This window comes from Lithobates pipiens, unplaced genomic scaffold (genome assembly GCF_037356315.1).
Source record: "Lithobates pipiens isolate NorthernLeopardFrog02 unplaced genomic scaffold, aLitPip1_a1.2 Scaffold_8, whole genome shotgun sequence".
NCBI classification, from domain to species: Eukaryota; Metazoa; Chordata; class Amphibia; order Anura; family Ranidae; genus Lithobates; species Lithobates pipiens.
In genome coordinates, this window is record NW_027507903.1 from 82,809,770 (window position 1) to 82,829,143 (window position 19,374).

The 19,374-nt window shown below is 41.4% G+C and overlaps 1 protein-coding gene across 8 annotated transcripts in view; it reads left to right on the forward strand.

Moving 5' to 3' along the window:
• The window catches only part of TCF12 (transcription factor 12), a 270,092-nt gene that overhangs the window by 160,376 nt on the left and 90,342 nt on the right, over window positions 1-19,374 (forward strand). For all 8 annotated transcript variants that reach the window (XM_077470136.1, XM_077470143.1, XM_077470134.1 and 5 more), the window contains one exon: window positions 8,500-8,564. In XM_077470136.1, coding sequence (XP_077326262.1) covers window positions 8,500-8,564 — 65 coding nt within the window. The remainder of the gene's footprint in view (window positions 1-8,499; window positions 8,565-19,374) is intronic.

Here is a 19,374-nt window from a genome sequence, read left to right on the forward strand (position 1 = left end):
CCAATAACACTTATGTTTGAAGAAGAAAGGAAGTCATTCATATTTTACATAATAGTAATTTTGTGACTGTTGTTATTTTAGGTTTGTTTTGTGGCTTACATTTTTGCACCTTTTCATAGTTATGCAAGTTTTTTTTTTTTTTTTTTTAAACCTTAGTCTGAATATTGATTATATATTGGAACCATAGTCAAACTACAGCAGCAACAGTATTTTATTACAGGTACTTACACAGAGCTATACACACACACATACACATATATATGGGGCCGAAACAATGAATCGATAATGAAATTAATCGATTACTATTTTCATAATCAATTAATTGGCCAGTAATGTAATGGGGTTAAAAAAAACTAAAATTAGCCCTTTAGAGTACAAAAAGAGCAAATATTCACTACTGTAAATATTACTTTCAATATTGCACAATAAAAAAATGAACCCCATACAGTAGCGATTATTTGCTCTTTTTGTGCTATAAAGGGCAATTTATTTATTTTTTTAAACCCCATTATGTTACTAAATGTCTGGTTCACACCTAAGTATTTTTTGGTGCTTTTTGCAGAAAGGCAGTACAGTTCATTTAACATCTAGGCTTTTTTCAGCTGCTGCGAATTAGGAAAGGGTCAAGGAATTTTTTCAACACAAAACGGTGCTTTTTTTGATTCAGTATACTTCAACGGAGAGCTGCAGAAACATATAATGCATTTTTGCAGCAATTTGTGTTTTGTTTGTGTTTTTTTTTTTTTTTTATCTGCCCAAATACAAATTGGCCAAAAAAAGGCATTAAATTGGAAAAATGCAAATCGCAGCAAAATCATGTGCACACAAAATCTAAACGCAGAGCAAAAATCACTGCAGAAACAGATCAAACGCAAACTGCATAGGTGTGTACCGAGCCTTATGCTTTCTATTTCTAAATTTTCCCATCACTGTGGTTGAAAACAAATGTTGATTTGACCCCACTAATGATCATAATATCAAATGAACGTTCTTTAATTACATTTTTTTTTTTTGAAGGAAGAAATTGTTTTTGTATGGCCAGCATATAATATATTACAGTTCTGTTTGAAAATCTGCAAAACAGTCTGTTAAATAAAAAAAAATGATCTCTGAGTCTGATATTTACCAGATTCAACCTCTAATCGTATATACAGTATATCTCTTCTGTCCGTTCTCAGAGTAGATTTTTCGATTTTGCTCCCTAACCCTACAGTTGGTTATTTATATTTACCACTGCATAGAGAGATTTAAGAATAAATTGCCTTTTTTTTAAATTTTACATATTAACTAAATTATACACCACACTTTTTTTTTTTTTTAAGGTTATTAATCGAAACAATAATCAGCCAACTAATCGAGTATGAAAATTAGGGATGCACCGAATGGGTTTTTTGGTGCCCAAACCGATACCGAAAATGAAAAATACACTAGGCCGAAAACCGAAACCGATACCGAAACAGCACCGATACCGAAAATGACTGTTTTTAAAAAATATTTTTATACAGGAGGTGGTCAGAGACTGGGGACATGGTACAGGAGGTGGTCAGAGACTGGGGACATGGTACAGGAGGTGGTCAGAGACTGGGGACATGGTACAGGAGATGGTCAGAGACTGGGGACATGGTACAGGAGATAGTTAGAGACTGGGGACATGGTACAGGAGGTGGTCAGAGACTGGGGACATGGTACAGGAGGTGGTCAGAGACTGGGGACATGGTACAGGAGGTGGTCAGAGACTGGGGACATGGTACAGGAGGTGGTCAGAGACTGGGGACATGGTACAGGAGGTGGTCAGAGACTGGGGACATGGTACAGGAGGTGGTCAGAGACTGGGGACATGGTACAGGAGGTGGTCAGAGACTGGGGACATGGTACAGGAGGTGGTCAGAGACTGGGGACATGGTACAGGAGGTGGTCAGAGACTGGGGACATGGTACAGGAGGTGGTCAGAGACTGGGGACATGGTACAGGAGGTGGTCAGAGACTGGGGACATGGTACAGGAGATGGTCAGAGACTGGGGACATGGTACAGGAGGTGGTCAGAGACTGGGGACACGGTACAGGAGATGGTCAGAGACTGGGGACACGGTACAGGAGATGGTCAGAGACTGGGGACACGGTACAGGAGATGGTCAGACTGGGGACACGGTACAGGAGATGGTCAGAGACTGGGGACACGGTACAGGAGATGGTCAGAGACTGGGGACACGGCACAGGAGATGGTCAGAGACTGGGGACACGGTACAGGAGATGGTCAGAGACTGGGGACACGGTACAGGAGATGGTCAGAGACTGGGGACACGGTACAGGAGATGGTCAGAGACTGGGGACACGGTACAGGAGATGGTCAGAGACTGGGGACACGGTACAGGAGATGGTCAGAGACTGGGGACACGGTACAGGAGATGTTCAGAGACTGGGGACACGGTACAGGAGATGGTCAGAGACTGGGGACACGGTACAGGAGATGGTCAGAGACTGGGGACACGGTACAGGAGATGGTCAGAGACTGGGGACACGGTACAGGAGATGGTCAGAGACTGGGGACACGGTACAGGAGATGGTCAGAGACTGGGGACACGGTACAGGAGATGGTCAGAGACTGGGGACACGGTACAGGAGATGGTCAGAGACTGGGGACACGGTACAGGAGATGGTCAGAGACTGGGGACACGGTACAGGAGATGGTCAGAGACTGGGGACGTGGTACAGGAGATGGTCAGAGACTGGAGACGTGGTACAGAAGATGGTCAGACTGGGGACATGGAACAGGAGATGGTCAGAGACAGAGGACGTGGTACAGGAGGCATCCCCCATTGCAGCCAATTGCAGCCAGTGTGCCCCATTGCAGCCAGTGTGCCCCATTGCAGCCAGTGTGCCCCATTGCAGCCAGTGTGCCCCATTGCAGCCAATTGCAGCCAGTGTGCCCCATTGCAGCCTGTGTGCCATTTTGCAGCCAGCCTGTGCACTGTGTGCAGGGAAGATAGACAGATCATCCGTCCAATCCTGCGGATGATCTGTCTATCTAAGTGCCCGGACAAGGGGGAGGGGTTGCGTGTGACGGCGCACGGCCGGGAACACACAGCAATTGAAATGAAAGCTGTGATGTTCCCGGCGCTGTTATCAAAAAGGCGGCGGAGGTGGCTCTCCTGCGCTATGATGGGCGTCACCAGGGGCGGGGGGCGGTGCCCCGCCCCCACCCAGGCCACGCCCCATTTTCGGCTCCATTATCGGCCGTTTTTCTCTTTCGGCAAATTGCCGAAAAGGGCATTTTCGGCCGATATGTTTCGGCGGCCGAAATTTCGGTGCATCACTAATGAAAATAATCATTAGTTGCAGCCCTAAAATAAATAAATATATATATATATATTTACATCAGTCCCTGCCCTCAAGCAGCTTACAATCTAAGGTCCCTAACTCATATTCATACATACACATGCTAGTGTCAATTTAGACAGGAGCCAGATAATCTACCAGCATGTCTTAGGAGTCTGGGAGAAAAACGGGGTACCTGGAGGAAACCAACACAGGCACAGGGAGAACATGCAAAGTCCGGGCAGGTAGTGTCGTGGTTGGGATTCAAACTGTATTACATGGATATTCCAGGATACTTTTTTTGGAGCATTGCCACTACAAAGTTACATGCTGAGTATTCAGGAAAGTAATTTGTCCAGGTGCTGGCCTATCTTTACCAGTAGCGTCCCTTTCCTAAGCACCTCCTATGGAAATGGCATTACATGTTATATGGCAGAGCTACAGCTGGGATTATTCTTCCTGTTTTGGGCTCTTTCCCACCTAGTTTGGTGTTTTTTTAGTATACTTTCCTCATTTTGCATTCACTATAAAATAAACGTTCAAGTGTTTTTCTAAAGGAAAAAGTTTTTATTTTAATTTTTTTTTTTTTTATACACCTTATGCATTCTCTGCCTTAGGTTCCATTCACACCTGAGCGTTTTGTAGCTTGAAGCCTGAATCTATTATTCTCAATGGAGATGGTTCACATCTCCGCTCCATGTTACCTGAAGCCGAACGCCTGAAGCTCAAACAAGTTCTGGACCCTTTTTTGTCACTCAAATCCGGCAGATTTGGGCGTTTTTCTTCTTTTTACATTGGTGACCTTTTGCCCTGCACAAAATCACGCCAAAACACGGTAAAAAAAACGCTGCAAAATCTCGGTAAAAACTCTGCAAAAATAAAACAAAATCGTGTGGTTTTCGGCATGAAAACGCTACGTTCAGGTGTGAATGGGGCCTAAAGGTAAACAACCTTTCAATAGACTCTTCTCTTGATCCAATGCTGTCCTGTCTGCAGGAGCTGTTCTCACCTTTTACCTGAATATATAGGAGGCTCTGATGACCATTGGCTCCTGCTGCTGTTAATCAAATCCTGTGAGGAGGGAGCAGGGGGACGGGGCCGAGCTGCACTGTGTATGTTTATAGATGCACACAGCCTGGCTCAGGAGTGGGCACACAGAGAAGAGGAGGAGTGGGGAAGGTAAGGGGCTGCTCTGTTTAAAACCATTGCACAGAGCAGGTGTGCATAACTTTTAGATTAAAAAAAAGTGTACAACCACCTAAACATGAATTCTGCTGGTGTTTTATGCTGATTCTTTGTCTTTAGTACTTGAAAAATACTGGACTATATTATGCAAGGTAATGTCTCAGGACATTGGTCAGCATAAGCGCTAGGAAACTAGCCTTAAGTTAGTATTGACCTCTGTGTTTCATTCATAATACCTGGAATTCATAAAGAGTGTTGCTGACTCTGGTGGGGATATATATATATATATATATATATATATATATATATATAATATAAATAATTCACACATGTTTTGTGCTGCCAGTGTGTATAGCTTTTCATAGAATTTTTTTCCCCTTCAGTGGTTTATAGGTGGTCGTTACTGAACGCATCATCCGCTTTGTAGTCCTTATCTGTTTTACATGCGAATCAGAACATGTTTATCCCCAGCCTACTCTTTATCTGTTCTGGGGACTGTGAATGGGCTTCAGGCCACTCTCTTGCAGTGACTTTGCCTTTCATCTCACACCTGAAAACAGTTTAGTTTATTGTTTACATTGGAATCTGATTACTTATCCAAAGATATCTTTATCTAGATGCTTTAAACTCCTGCATTTTGATTTATCAGTAAGATCACCAGCTTTTCTTATCTTCCCACCAAAATGATAAGGCCCCATCCATGTTAGCAGAGATTCCAAATAGTTTTATGGGCATTTTTAAGTGTTTTTTGAAGCATATTGTGTTGCAAACCTTTGAAGGGAGCTTAAAGCCCCCTACACATGGGCAGAATGTCGAGAGGCATTTACCAGTACAAAAAATACTAGCCAACATTTTGCCCGTGTGTATGTTGGTCTGTCCGATAGAAGCCAGCCCTTCGGCTGGCTCTGTCAGACGTGCATGCTTGAAAACCGACTCCTGATCAGCGCTCTTGGCCAATTGCAGAGAGAGCTGATCAGAGTGTTGGCAATGTCAGTACACAACAGCTCAGCGGGGGAGATCTCTGGACTAGCTTCGCATGGTTAGTACAGTGGCTCCCGACCGGAGCTGTCATTTTTTTTTTTTTTTTTATGTGCAACCAAAAAAAGAAAAACTGTAGTGTGTACCTGCCTTTAAGCTGGCCATAGATGGATCCAAAATCATCCAGTTCAGCTGGAACTGGCCGAATTTCGATCTATATATGGGCAGGCTGATTGTACGGAAGTTGATCTATCAATCAAATTCAGTACAGCCAGCTTGTCAGATTTTTTTTTTTTTCTGTATGATCACTGCTGCTAGTTATACCCGGCAGTGGGCACCAGTGATCATTGTATTGTGACGGCGGGGAAACCTCCTGCTGTCAGAGGAATTCACTGTATATAGTGGAATCTGTTTTGGCTTTTATTCAGCTGTAGGCTGAATGAAAAAAATCTTATCCACATATAGCCAGCTTTAGCAGTGGGGGATTAAACGGACAAAAATACAATTCACTTGGTCACCTAGATTTTATTAAACGTCGCAATATAAGAGCTATGGCATCAGGAACATCAGTGTTTATCTGAGTGGTTTCAGAATAAGCGCACTTTGAAGTGGGCACAGCTAAGTCCAGGTGAATTGTGTATATTTTCCTATTTATTATACACGGCTAATTCAGATTGAATTGGATTCTACTTTCATCCTGGGTTTTGTAACCCTAGCTGCAGATCTCTGTGTAGCATAGACTTCAGTCCAAACTATGATCGTTTTATTTCTGTTCACATTCCCGTAGGTAAAGCTGGCCTTACACCGCTAGAATTTTTTTCCCCCACTCCTCTGACTTTTTAGTTGAGGCATGTTGGACCGTAGGTGGCCATAGTGGTCACCCACTGAGCAAGTTTCAGCGGGATCCTTGGGAACTGGAAAGTTTGGAGATCCTTGCTTTAGAAGAATGTAATGTAAAGAACCTTACTTTTTCAGACCTTATCAAAATGTTTTTTTTGTTTTTTTTTTGGTTTGTAACAAATTCAACTTGACCTCTTTTTGGCAGTTCACCTTTACCAAAAAAGTGCCTATGCAGATAAGGGGTGTCCGTAGATGAAAACAAACTGCAGTTTTGACTAAAGGTTGACTAAAGAAAAATGTGCTTGGTATAGGTGTAGGCCCTTTACATACCTTTATGAAGCCTGACCTAAAAACTCCCAGAACGTTGCTAAGAGAGGCCCAGCTGTTACGGTTCACCTTTACCATCTCAGGGGTGATGTCGTTCAAACCCCCTCACTTGCTCCTTCTCCCTCTGATGTAGGAGCTCAGAGTTTGAGAACTCACTCCTGTGATGGTGAACTTTGATAAGGTGTAAAAAGCACAGTAAGGTAAATGTACTCCAAGAGATCAGATCTTACCAACATTCTATAAATGTTGGTATTTATAAAATATAGTTCAAGCTTGCTCATCTCAGGTAGGGTAGTCATAGTTTTTATACTCCGTATTGCCTTGTGAATTGGTCAATATAAAATGTTAACTCTTTTTATGGTCATTATGAATGAACAGAACACAATAGTCTCTTGCTTTGGAATATACTTTGTTGCGGACTAGAAGTACTCCTTTGTTCTTGGTTCTTTAAGATATGAGATTTATTCTATATATACATTTGCCAAATATACTGTACATAACCTTTTCTTTTCTGCACTCCTCTCACTAACATCTAATGCATAAATCATCTTGTTTGTTAATGTCTACGTATCTATAAATTACCGTTGCAAGTGTATTTGTTTTGAAGTCTTTTCAGTAGCTGTCATGCTCTGGCCAACGTTGTTTATCATTTTATGTACAAGTCTCATTTTTAGTTTGAGGAAATGCTGATGCTGAGTAATGTGAACAGCTTGATTCATGCTACTTCAAGTAATTCTGCCCAGTCGCAAATTTGCTTTCAGCCTCATGTCTGTGACTTAAAAATATATTTCCCGTGCATTTAATATCGTATAATTGTGATGCTGCAACTAGTGGTCAGGACATACTATAAAATGTAGCGTTAGCAGAAGGTCTAGTTAGTGCAAGCTCTTCAAATAGTTTTAGCAAACTGCTTCTAATTTTAGAGTATGCTGAGGTTTGGGTTATATTAACAAAACCTGTGCTTCTGCTTGTAGTAAAATGTTCTAGGCTTCCAACATGCAGCATTTGTATCGCTGAACAGTTCCTTTATCGTTGAGGTCACCTGAGGGAGGGCTGGAAATGACAGCATCAATGTGTGACAATACTGCGGTGCTTGTTAAGTTTCGGTGCAATACAAAGCTAAGAAAATTGACAACTCCATCCACAGTGCGGTTATTGCTAGCAAGCACTTGGAGGACAGCAGAAATGAATGATCGTTGTTATCACACTCATCTATGTATGATTCCTAAAGATAAAATTATACAACTGCTATAGAATTGGAAATTGCTAGATTAAGTTGCTGGTGGTAGCACAGTTGCTATTGCAGTCGACTCTTTTATTTTATTATTTCATATATATATATATATATATATATATATATATATATATATATATATGATCCCATAGTGTTGCAATCTTGCCCCAGCCTGGACCGCTCTGTGACATCAGCAGGCTTCAGCCCGCTGTCTGCTGAAAATGGGTCACAGTGATGCAGAACGGGCTGCACGCCTGTGATCCACCAGAGAAGTACAGCCAAACAAGCTATGGCTGTACTTCTCGTTTAATGCAGAGCCCACTCTAGGATTTCTGTAGATCCTGACTTGGGATGCAACTTTAGGCTTCTTAAAAGTTTCAGGTACTAATTGTTTCCTAATAATTACTGATCCCGAATGGCAGGTTTTGCTCTGAGGTGCAGTGAGGGAACAATTAATGGTACATTTTTCTTATTAGTGATGATTTTTACTTTTTTGTTTGCCAAAACATGGTGTTAATTTGCTAAATACATTATAGAGGATACACTGGATTATTGGATTGCATTGGTACTTGTACTTAAGTGAGAAGTATTTCTCTTAATTTTTATTTAAACTTTTATAGGTAAAACAGCTGACCGAGGACCTTTTCCACTATACGGCCGAGATTCTGCAGTGTCTGGTTGTCAAGTAAGTGTTAATTGTTTGTCACAAATTTGTCTTGTTTTAAGCATTCTGTATTCATACTATTTGACTACCATATACACTCACCGGCCACTTTATTAGGTACACCTTGAGAGTACCGGGCTGGACCCCATTTTACCTTCAGAACTGCCTTAATTCTTCGTGGCATGAATTCAACAAGGTTTTAGAAACATTTCTCAGATATTTTAGCCCATATTGACATAACATCGCACGCAGTTGCTGCAGATTTGTCAGCTGCAATGCACATCAATGATGGGAATCTTCCGTTCCACCACATCTCAAAGGTACTCTATAGGATTGAGATCTGGTGATTGGAGGCCATTGGAGTACAGTGACCTCATTGTCATGTTCAAGAAACCAGTGGTGAGAGGATTTGAGCTTTGTGACATGGTGCATTAGCCTGGTGGAAGTGGCCTTCAGAAGATGGGTACACTGTAGTCCTAAAGGGAGGGACATGGTGAGCAACAATACTCAGGTAGGCCGTGGTGTTTAAACAATGCTCAATTGGTGCTAAAGGGCTCAAAGTGTGCCAAGAAAAAATTCCCCCACCCCATTACAATACCATTAGCCTGATGTGTTGATACAAGGCAGGATGGATCCATGCTTTCATGTTTGCACTGAATTCTGATCCTACTATCTGAATGTCACAGCTGAAATCTAGACTCATCAGACCAGGCAACGTTTTTCCAATCTTCTGTTATCCAATTTTGGTGAGCCTGTGCTCTTCTTAGCTCACAACAGTGGCACCCAGTGCGGTCTTCTGCTGCCGTAGCCCATCTGTTTTAAGGTTTTGATGTGTTGTATGTTTAGAGATGGCATTCTTCATACCTTGGTTGTAATGAGTGGTTATTTGAGTTATTGTTGCCTTTCTATCATCTCAAACCTGTCTGCCCATTCTCATCTGACATCAACAAGAATTTTCAGACAATTCTCTGTAAACCCCAGAGATGGTTGTGCGTGAAAATCCCAGTAGATCAACAGTTTTTGAAATATTTAGACCAGCCTGTCTGGCACCAACAACCATGCCACGTTTAAAGTCACTTAAATCCCCTTTCTTCCCCATTCTGATGTTCTTTTTGAACTTCAGCAAGTTGTCTCCACCGCGTCTAGATGCCTAAATGGATTGAGTTGCTGCCATGTGATTGGCTGATTAGCAATTTGTATTACCAAGCAATTGAACATTACCACTTTACCTAATAAAGTCGTCAGTATATATCTATATCTATGGAGGAGATTAAAGAGGAAGTAAACCCTGATGAGTTTACTTCCTCTTTTTTTCCCTGCAAAGGTAAAGCATAATGGACTACTATGCATCGCATAGTAGCCCATTATGTGTCACTTACCTGACACAGGAGCCAGCAAAGTCGCCGCTGTCCCCTGTAGTCCGCCGCATCCATCTTGCTGGTGGCGTCTCGCAGCTACGCCGCTGTCATTCGGCGAAGCCGCGATGACGTCACTCCCGCGCATGCGCACGGGAGTCGACAAATGCGGCAGCTCCATTCTTGGAACTGCTGCGCTCAGTGCGCCTGCGCCGTAGACAGCGGTGCCCGTTTTCGGGCAAATATCTCCTAAACCATATAGGTTTAGGAGATATTGCTTGGACCTACAGGTAAGCCTTAATCTAGGCTTACCTGTAGGTCAAAGGGGTTTGTAAGGGTTTACAACCACTTTAAAGTGTTATTAAAGGCAGAATTCTTTTTAATTAAAAATAACAAACATGTTATACTTACCTGCTCTGTTTAATGGTTTTGCACAGAGCAGCCCTGAGCCTCCTTCTCGGGTCCTGGACCGCTGCTCCTTCCTGTCGATTTTTACAGAAAAAGCTGAACAAAAGCAGTTTCCTTTAAAGAAAAAAAAAAAACTCAAAAATGTGTTAAATATATACTAATAGGTGGTATATATCACCACTTTAAGGCTTACAGAATGTGCAGTCAGAATGCTCAGCTCTGCAGCATTCAAAATCCTTCAATCAGATCCTATACAAAAATGTTTGGAACATTTTAACAGAACAGAATGTCAGCAAAAGATATTACAACACCGCAAAACACCCAGTCATACGGTACTGCCAAAATTGAACTCTGGAAATCCTGCTTTTAGCTTTTGGTAGTAGAATCCTCGTTTTATAATCCATAAACAGTGATCTAGTTGAAACTGAACTAAAGATTTTTAATTAAAGTTAATATTGCAATATTGAGTTCTAAATGAAAAGTAGGGAGATATTCTCTATAATTCACAATATCAAAATAGTAATGTCTCTTTTCTTTGGCTTTGGGTTCCTACTCTATGCACATACCATGCAAGGATGTTTAGCACAGAACATTGCAAGCTCCTACCTGCTGCCATTTGTACTATAGCTAACGTGCGGATTCTGCTTCCTACTTCCTGATGCCACTTCCTCCTTCCCGGGTTCCTAATGGCTGGGTGCTCTTTATGTAGTTACATGATCCAACCCAATGTTGTGTTCAGAGAAAAACTGGCAACAAAAATCCGAAAATTCAGTTTCCAGGACACTTGTATACCAGCTGTGTATAGAACACTCCTTATAAAAGGAGGCCGTTGCAGATTTTTTATTTATTTTTTTTCTCACCAGTTTAAGAAAACAATGATAGACTGAATTCCAAAACTACGTTTTATTAAAGCTAAATTAGAGGTTTGTGCTGTATGTAAATGTCTATTTTTTTTAAACTGTAGACAATGGACCATTCTTTAGAAATGACCCATGATGAATGAAATATGGAACTTGTATGTGTGTTTTTTTTAATGCAGGCTTGAGGCCTGTCATCCTTATCCTGCCTTCATTGCCTAATTTGTTACTAAACTTTAACAAGCATGCTGCCAGTGAACTAGAGAAAGTTCCTGCATACTTGTCACATGTTGGTGACTCACGCAAAAAAAAAGGTTGGCAGCTCCCATATATTTATCCTCTTAAAAATGGTAGCTGCTGAACTGTCACACTGATCTACTAGCTTCAGTACTTTTAGACCCCTTTCACATTGAGGAGTTGTTCAAGTGCTTTTGCGTTAAATAAATCGCCTGAAAAGCCCTCAAACGGCTTCCCATTAAAATCGATGGATGTTTTCACACTGGGGCATTGTGCTAATGGAGAGGTGAAAAAACTCCTACAAATAGCATCTTTGGACCATGTTTTGGAGTGCTTAAAAAAACAAAAAAAATAACTTTTAAAAGCACCCCTCTCCATTGAAATGAATGGGTTGTGCCTGAAAAGCACCTCAAAATGGTCCTTGCAGCAGTTTTATGAGTCACGTGATCTTCAAAAAAAGCACACTGCTAATTCCTCAAAAGTACTGCAAAAGCAGCGAGCTTTATAGGCAGTTTTCAAGCTCCTCATTGTGAAAAGGGATCTTGGTATCACTGAGCTAGGACAAATATGTACAAATATGTACATCTGGAGTTCTGACCTCATCTGCTGCTTGATAATTACAGAATAGCAGCCCATAGTATTGTAGCCAGAGATAGCCAGGTAAATAGCATTATCTGAAGGAAGTAATCTCTGGCACATGATTCTCTGAGTGTAGTACTTTACCTACAGTATAGGCGTGAGCTGATCACTCTTGGAAGTTACAACCAAATCATTCATGGGTGAACTAGCAAGTGACAGGTTTTATTTTTTTGGGTTGTCTGGCATCTCACACCTGCTATACAGTAATTAGACAGTAACATTATTTTTTATATTTTTTTCTTTTTCTTAAAAAAAGCAATATTTAAAAAAACGAAAAAAAATGCATGGGTCATGCCTGTACTGAATAATGAGTAAATTGAACATTTGCACCCAAATTCGTCCATTAAAATTTGCAATATTTTTTTTTTTTTCCATTTTGCTTGGATTTTAAAATTTTGAAAATTATAGACCATTTAGACAAGCAGATATTAGAGATCAAATATTGTCGAATCGGCGTTTCTCCAAATTCACTTATGCCTACTTAAACATCTTGCCAATTTTAAAAAAATCTGTGATTTAAAAGTTTAAAGCTTAAAGAGGAAGTAAACGCTCCAATGCTTCTTTTCATTTAGTCCATTATAATAAGTCATTATCAGATTATAGCCACTGTAATCCAGCCCAAATTGCATATTACTTAATGTTTAAAGAAACTTTAAAAATCTTGTTTCCAGGGGTTAGGCAGCGCCATCTTAAGTATTGTTTTCTGAGTCCACAGTGGAGTGTATTTCCGCCCTTACATTGAGCACTTCCTGTACGGTTAACCAAGCCTCCTTCTCAATCCAACATTTCTATGGCAACACTGCTTCCCTGTTCATAGCTGACTTGTTTATTTCATAGTATTTACTTGTGCTGATTACCTAATGTTTGCCGGTATGAGTCCTATCAGCTTCAGCTGATAAGATGGCAGTACTGCTGTTCCATTCCCTGGTTTACACTGTATGTCATGTCACATGGTCACATGGTGTGTAAGAGGAAGCTCTGAGTGATTAACAGCCTGCTGGGAGTTCAGTGTTGTGCCGTAGGAAGTCCTGATAACAGATAGATGAGAGTGTGCCGTAAATCGGGGGAGATCTGGGCATGCTCAGTGATGTTTTTCTAAAGAACAAAAAGGATTACAACAATACTAAGCAAGTAAGGAGATATCTACAAGCAGTGTTCATTTGGGTTTTTTATGCTGATTTACGTGGGACAAAGTTGTGGGGGAACGCTTTAAGGCCAGCCATAGACCGTTCCTGCTGAACTGGCTGAGATTCGAACTATGTATGGGCAGGCTGAATCGATCATCTTGGATACAACCAGCATGCAGGATTTTACTTACGATTATTGCTAGCAGCTAGCAACAATCACTGTCTTCTCCCAGCAGAGACAGCTCTCCCCGCCCCCTCTTTCACCCCGGACAATACAATGTCTTGACAAGAGGCACTATCTGTGTTGATAGGCCAATCGTGCGAAATGCACACCGTCTACCGCCTACCTAAATTTAGAATGCAAAATGAGTATTGATGTTCTCAGCAAATCATTTATTGTAAGCAAATAGACGTTTTGCTAAACACCATGCACATTATACAAAGCAGCTCCTTTCTTGGAACCAGACCAAATAGGTTAAATATAGGTTTGGGTGTGAGGAAGCTGCTTTGAAATAACATCTTCAGTAATCTTGGGTATAGCTTTAGTTTTATCAGAAACACAAATGGAACATAGGGCAAGCTATAAAGTAGTGGTTGACAGCCAGTCAGATTTTAGAGGTTTTAATACAGCCCTTTGTAAAGGCTGCATGTGACAGTCTTGTTGAGATTAGCAATAAAAACTATTTTGTGGTAAATTTAGTTGCAGCATAAACATTTTTTTTTTTTTATTAATTTCACTTGCAACAGAGAATGAAATGTATATCTGTAAGGATAAAATAAACCTTAGTGACAACACCTTGGTACCACAGTTGGCATGGTCACCACGGGGGACTTGGCCTGGTGTGTGTGCCCCAGCCACCGCTTGAAGCACCATCGCTATAGTTACTCTGTTTCGGTAATGATGTGCCTCTGTTGAATAGCCACCTATGTGTACCAGGTATTGCATTACATTGGCACATTACATTTGTGATCAAAGCAGTGATGATGTGAAAAGCATTTAAATGTTGCAATTTGATAGTAGGTTGTTTATTTAAATGTCACGTACAGTCTGCCTTCATTAAAGCTGAACTCTGGGGGGGGGGGGGTGTTTTAGGACATTTGCGATGCAAAAATAAATCGCCTCTAATTATGTATGTTGAATGTGTGGGTAGTGCTGCGTCAGGCCTACATCCACACTTGAACTGTGCATTTTCAGGTGTTTATCAAGTGTTAGTTCAGGCGGTTTTGAGAATTTTTTTTTTTTTTTTAGCAGATTTGCAAATCTTGTTTTTTCAGACGTTTTTATTTGGGCGTTTTTGCTGTAACCAATAGAAACCTGTGTAAGGTGTGGAGTGATGCTAGAAAAGGGAAGGGGAGCTCCTGAAAACGCCTGACAATATGCTTGAAATGCTCATTTCTTGCTGTCCAAGCATTTTCCATTAAAGTTTATGGGGGACAAATCTGCCTTATATACTTTTTGGAGCGACAGGTGTTTTGCTACAGGTGACAAAATGCTCAAATGTGAACAGGGGCCATTGAAATTAATTGGATTTCCTTTTTTGAGCATTTTGGAGCTGTGTGAACGGGTGGTCTAAGACTTCCGATGTTGAAACTAAAGCTGGCCATACACTGTCAAGATTTCACACGTAGTATGGACCTGCAGAAACCTATCTGAGCCCTGGGTCATATTGCAGCAATTTGGCATGCGATTTGACATGTCATATTGCATGCCAAATCAGCGGCTATTGCCGTCAATGGCACCTCCCAAATCGGCGCACCGCCAACTTTGCGGCGCAGCACCGATTCCCAAAAGTATTTTCTGTACTACTCTTGGCGACTTCGGGGGGCGATTTCAATAGACATCTGTGCAGAAACCTGCATAGATGTCTCTGAAATCGCCCCCCCCCCCCCCAAGTCGGGACATTCAGCTGAACTCACGTGATTGCATTCCCCCTGTCAGTATGAATCTGGGCTGAAAGTAGTTCTTTCCATAGACTTTTGTTGAAAGGAGCGAGCTAGAAAACATTCAGTGGAACAGCGGCTGTATCCAATTAGATGCACCTGCTGCTGGGGTATTTTCATTGCCAGTGTGAGACTTATTCCTCCACCCAGACTTTACAGTGTGGATGAACGTTTTTTTTTGTTTGTTTTTTGTGTTTGTCAACTTTACAATTCTGGATATAATACAGCGATGATCGCGTTGCTCTCCACATCAACTATTTATAAAATGTCTTGTGTTCTTTCCACAGAATCACATTTTGTGATTGGACAATGGGAAATAAGGATGATAATTTTCCCATCCTTTCCCCTCCCCAAAATGTCTGGTACTAGGTCCACTTTAAAGTATTAGTCTTCATTCACATATACAATATATTGTCAAAAGTATTGGGAAGCCTGCCTTTACACGCACATGAACTTTGTTTTATTTTAACTGTTTTATTGATATTTTCAACACAAGGAATACAATAGAAACATGGTACAGATAATATACAGTATACGTATACCAAAAACTTTCTAACATAATGTCTGACACTATAAAAGAGTCAATTGTATTTTGAAAATTATTGTAATAGGGTAAATCTTTAGACAATTCCCCAACTATCAGGACTATCAAACAGCTGTAAACTAAACAAAAACTTAAACAACTAAGCTCTTGCACATGTAGTAATGCACATTAGAAACTCGAGGACAAGAATCGCATTACTTGGGTACCACATAGAAATGAATGTTTCCAAGTTCATTGAAACATATTGAACCCACTAACACTGCCCATACACTGTGAGTCCAAATCACAGATCAGGGAGCACATGAACTTTAATGGCATCCCAGTCTTAGCCCATAGGGTTCAATATTGAGTTGGCCCACCCTTTGCAGCTATAACAGCTTCAGCTCTTCTGGGAAGGCTGTCCACAAGGTTTAGGAGCGTGTCTATGGGAATGTTTGATCATTCTTCCATAAGCACATTTGTGAGGTCAGCAGGGATGCTGAAAGAAATGGGGCACCGTATAGCCTACCTGGCAATGAATGTGCATCCCTAACCTGGAAAGGCTGGATGACATACATGTATGTCATCCAGCCTACATGTGTCATCCTGCCGCAGTAAATATACTGAAGGTGGGTGGCAAGCAGTTAAAAGGGAAAAGGTTGGGGGTGGGTTCACACGACAGGTCTGATCAGGTCCGCCTGTCCATTTTTCAGGTGAACCTGGTCTGACCCTCCATTCACTACTATAGAGCAATGGATCTAAACAGACTTGTGTCCATTTACACCCACCTACCTTCAATCCGATGGGCTAAATAAAATGGAAAGGCATCCATTCCCCTTCATCTGGTGCAGTGATGGTGAACCTTGGCACCCCAGATGTTTTGGAATTACATTTTCCATGATGCTCATGCACTCTGCAGTGTAGTGGAGCACACCAGTTCACAAAGCAAGGTCCATAAAGACATGGATGAGCAAGTTTGGGATGGAGGAACTTGACTGGCCTGCAGAGAGTCCTGACCTCAACCCAATAGAACACGTTTGGGATGAATTATTAGTGAGCCAGTCCTTCTCATCCAACATCGGTGCCTGACCTTACAAATGTGCTTCTGGATGAATGCTCAAACATTCCCATAGACACACTCCTAAACCTTGTGCACAGCCTTCCCAGAAGAGTTGAAGCTGTTATAGCTGCAAAGGGTGGGCCAACTCAATATTGAACCCTACGGACTAAGACTGGCATGCCATTAAAGCTCTTGTGCGTGTAAGGGCAGGTATCCCAATACTTTTGGCAAAATAGTGTATATGCTAATAATTACAGGTCAGCAGTCTGTTTGCGTTTACTAATGTCTTTTGTCAAGTACACCCAAACTTCCGCTTTCATCAAAAAGAAAGTAGCGTAAATGCAGGTATCTGATGGGTAGGTTTGCTGTAATGGTAGGAAGCAGTGTTGTGGTTTGTGTGCAGGTTGGGTGAATGGCACGAAGGAGCCCAAGTAGTAATAACCATAACAAACATTCCTTCCTTTTGTAATGCCAAGTTTGTGCTGATATTATTTTGATTTATGCTGCTCCACATTCACTAGCAATGTGTTTTTTTCTTCTTTTTTTTTTTTTTTGTAATACCAAAAGCATGTTTGAATTCACAGAGCATTCAGCAGAAATAAACTGTGGTCTTGCTTGTATAAACCTGCCTCATACCAGACTAAGGTAGTCACAGTCTGATTATTTTTTGTCAAATCATTTTTCATGTGCTTGTAGGATATTTCTTCCAAAGTGTTTCTAAGCAGTCCAGCAACTCTTTTCCAAATGATTAGAATGTTTCTTGTGAAGAGTTCATTTAAGCGCAGGAAAATTGGTGCGTTAGAGAAATCAGAAAAGGAAGCTATGAAAACACATTTCCTAACCCAGAGATACGAGGAGGTCCAGGGGGCAGCTCTGTCCACAGTGACCCGCGGCTCGGCTCGCACTACTGCAGCTGCAGTTTGATCCAATTTTCAGTGCAATTATGTAGCGTGACTTGGTTGCGTTTTGGATGTGGTTTTCATATTCTATGGGGCAAAAATGTCACTGGAAAGTCGCACAGGACCCTTTTTCAAAACCACGTCATTCTGACTTGCATTGATGTGAACAGGCACCATTGAATACAATGTGATTTCTATTGTCATGCGATTCTTTGCAACTGAATCATGTTTGGGATTGCACTGTGCTGCTGTGCAAAAATCTTCCTCCCTTTTGTTTACTAAAATAATCAGCACAAGTGTTATTACTTCCCTTCGATACAATGTTTCCCTGACTGCTGCTGTGTCCTGGATTTAGCAGAAAAAATAAATAATCCTCAGATTCCTTGCCCAGTCCCATCGCTGTAATCTTCCAGGAGGGCACAGGTTAATAGTACAAGGGAACAGGCACTCCTCAGGCGTGTTCAACTATACCCGCGCTTTACACTCAGCTCCTCCATTCATTGAAACCATTATTACAGCTTCTATGAATAAACTTGATGTATGAATGGAGGCTGATTGACAGCCCCCTCCATTCATTAACAAATTTGAATTCATATAAGCTCTAGTATGGCTTCTATGAATGGAGGAGCTGGGAAGAAAACACAGGCATAGTCAAGCACTCTTGAGTGCATGGCACAGCTCCTTCAGTTCTATTAACCCCTGCCAGACTGGAAGATTACAGAGATGGGGGGAGAGGGATCAGAGGAGGAACATTGTCAGACGCAAGTAGAGGAGAGACGATCGGCTGCTCCTCTAACGGGGGAGGGGGGGGGGCTGTGATGATCGATTATCAGCACAGCCTCCCCGAGGATGCCGACACTGGACCACCAGGGATGCCCAGCACCAGGTATGCCACCCTAGACCACCAGGAATGCCACTCAGTGCCCACAATGGATGCAAGTCAGTGCCCACAATGGATGCCAGTCAGTGCCCACAATGGGCATCACTGATTGGCATGCATTATTGTTTGGCACTGATTGGCATCCATCAGTACAAATCAAATCAAACCACCTTATCAGTGCCCCTCAGTGCCGCCCCACCAGTGCCCATCAGTGAAGGAGAAAACGTACTTATTTACAACGTTTTGAAACTGAAACAAAAAAAAACATTCAACATTTTCAGCCTTTTTTTATTTGTTTAGCAAAAAATAAAAACTGTAGAGGTGATCAAATACCATCAAAAGAAAGCTCTATTTGTGGGGTACAGTGTAGCATGACTGCGCAATTGTCATTCAAAATGCGACAGCGCTGAAAGCTCAAAATTGGTCTGGGCAGGAAGTTGTTTAAGTGCCTGGTATTGAAGTGGTTAATAATGGAGTATTAAAGTTGTGCGTTCATCTTCACTGCAAGTAATGTTACTTACTAAGCTGTAACTAGTATGCAGCCCAGGAAATAGATGGCAACTCTGAGGCTTTTCACTGGTATTTTGCTTTGGAACAGATTCCTATTAGTAACACCTACTTAAAGGTTGGTAAATGTGTTTTGCCAACTGATTAAATGCATTTCTTCTTCCCAATTCATTTAATGTTTCACGTCATTATTCCAATATGACATTCCTGAACTCTTTTTAGCATATTGCAACCATTGAAGTACATGCAAAAGACCAAGTTTTCTTTTAGTGAAGTCTTGTTTTGGTTTATTGCAATATCAGTTGCCAATAATTACAATTTTCATCTGGCTGCTTTCAGAATGAGCTTGTAATATTTTATATTCATGAATACAGCAGGTTTGTTTTCTTATTTGTCCG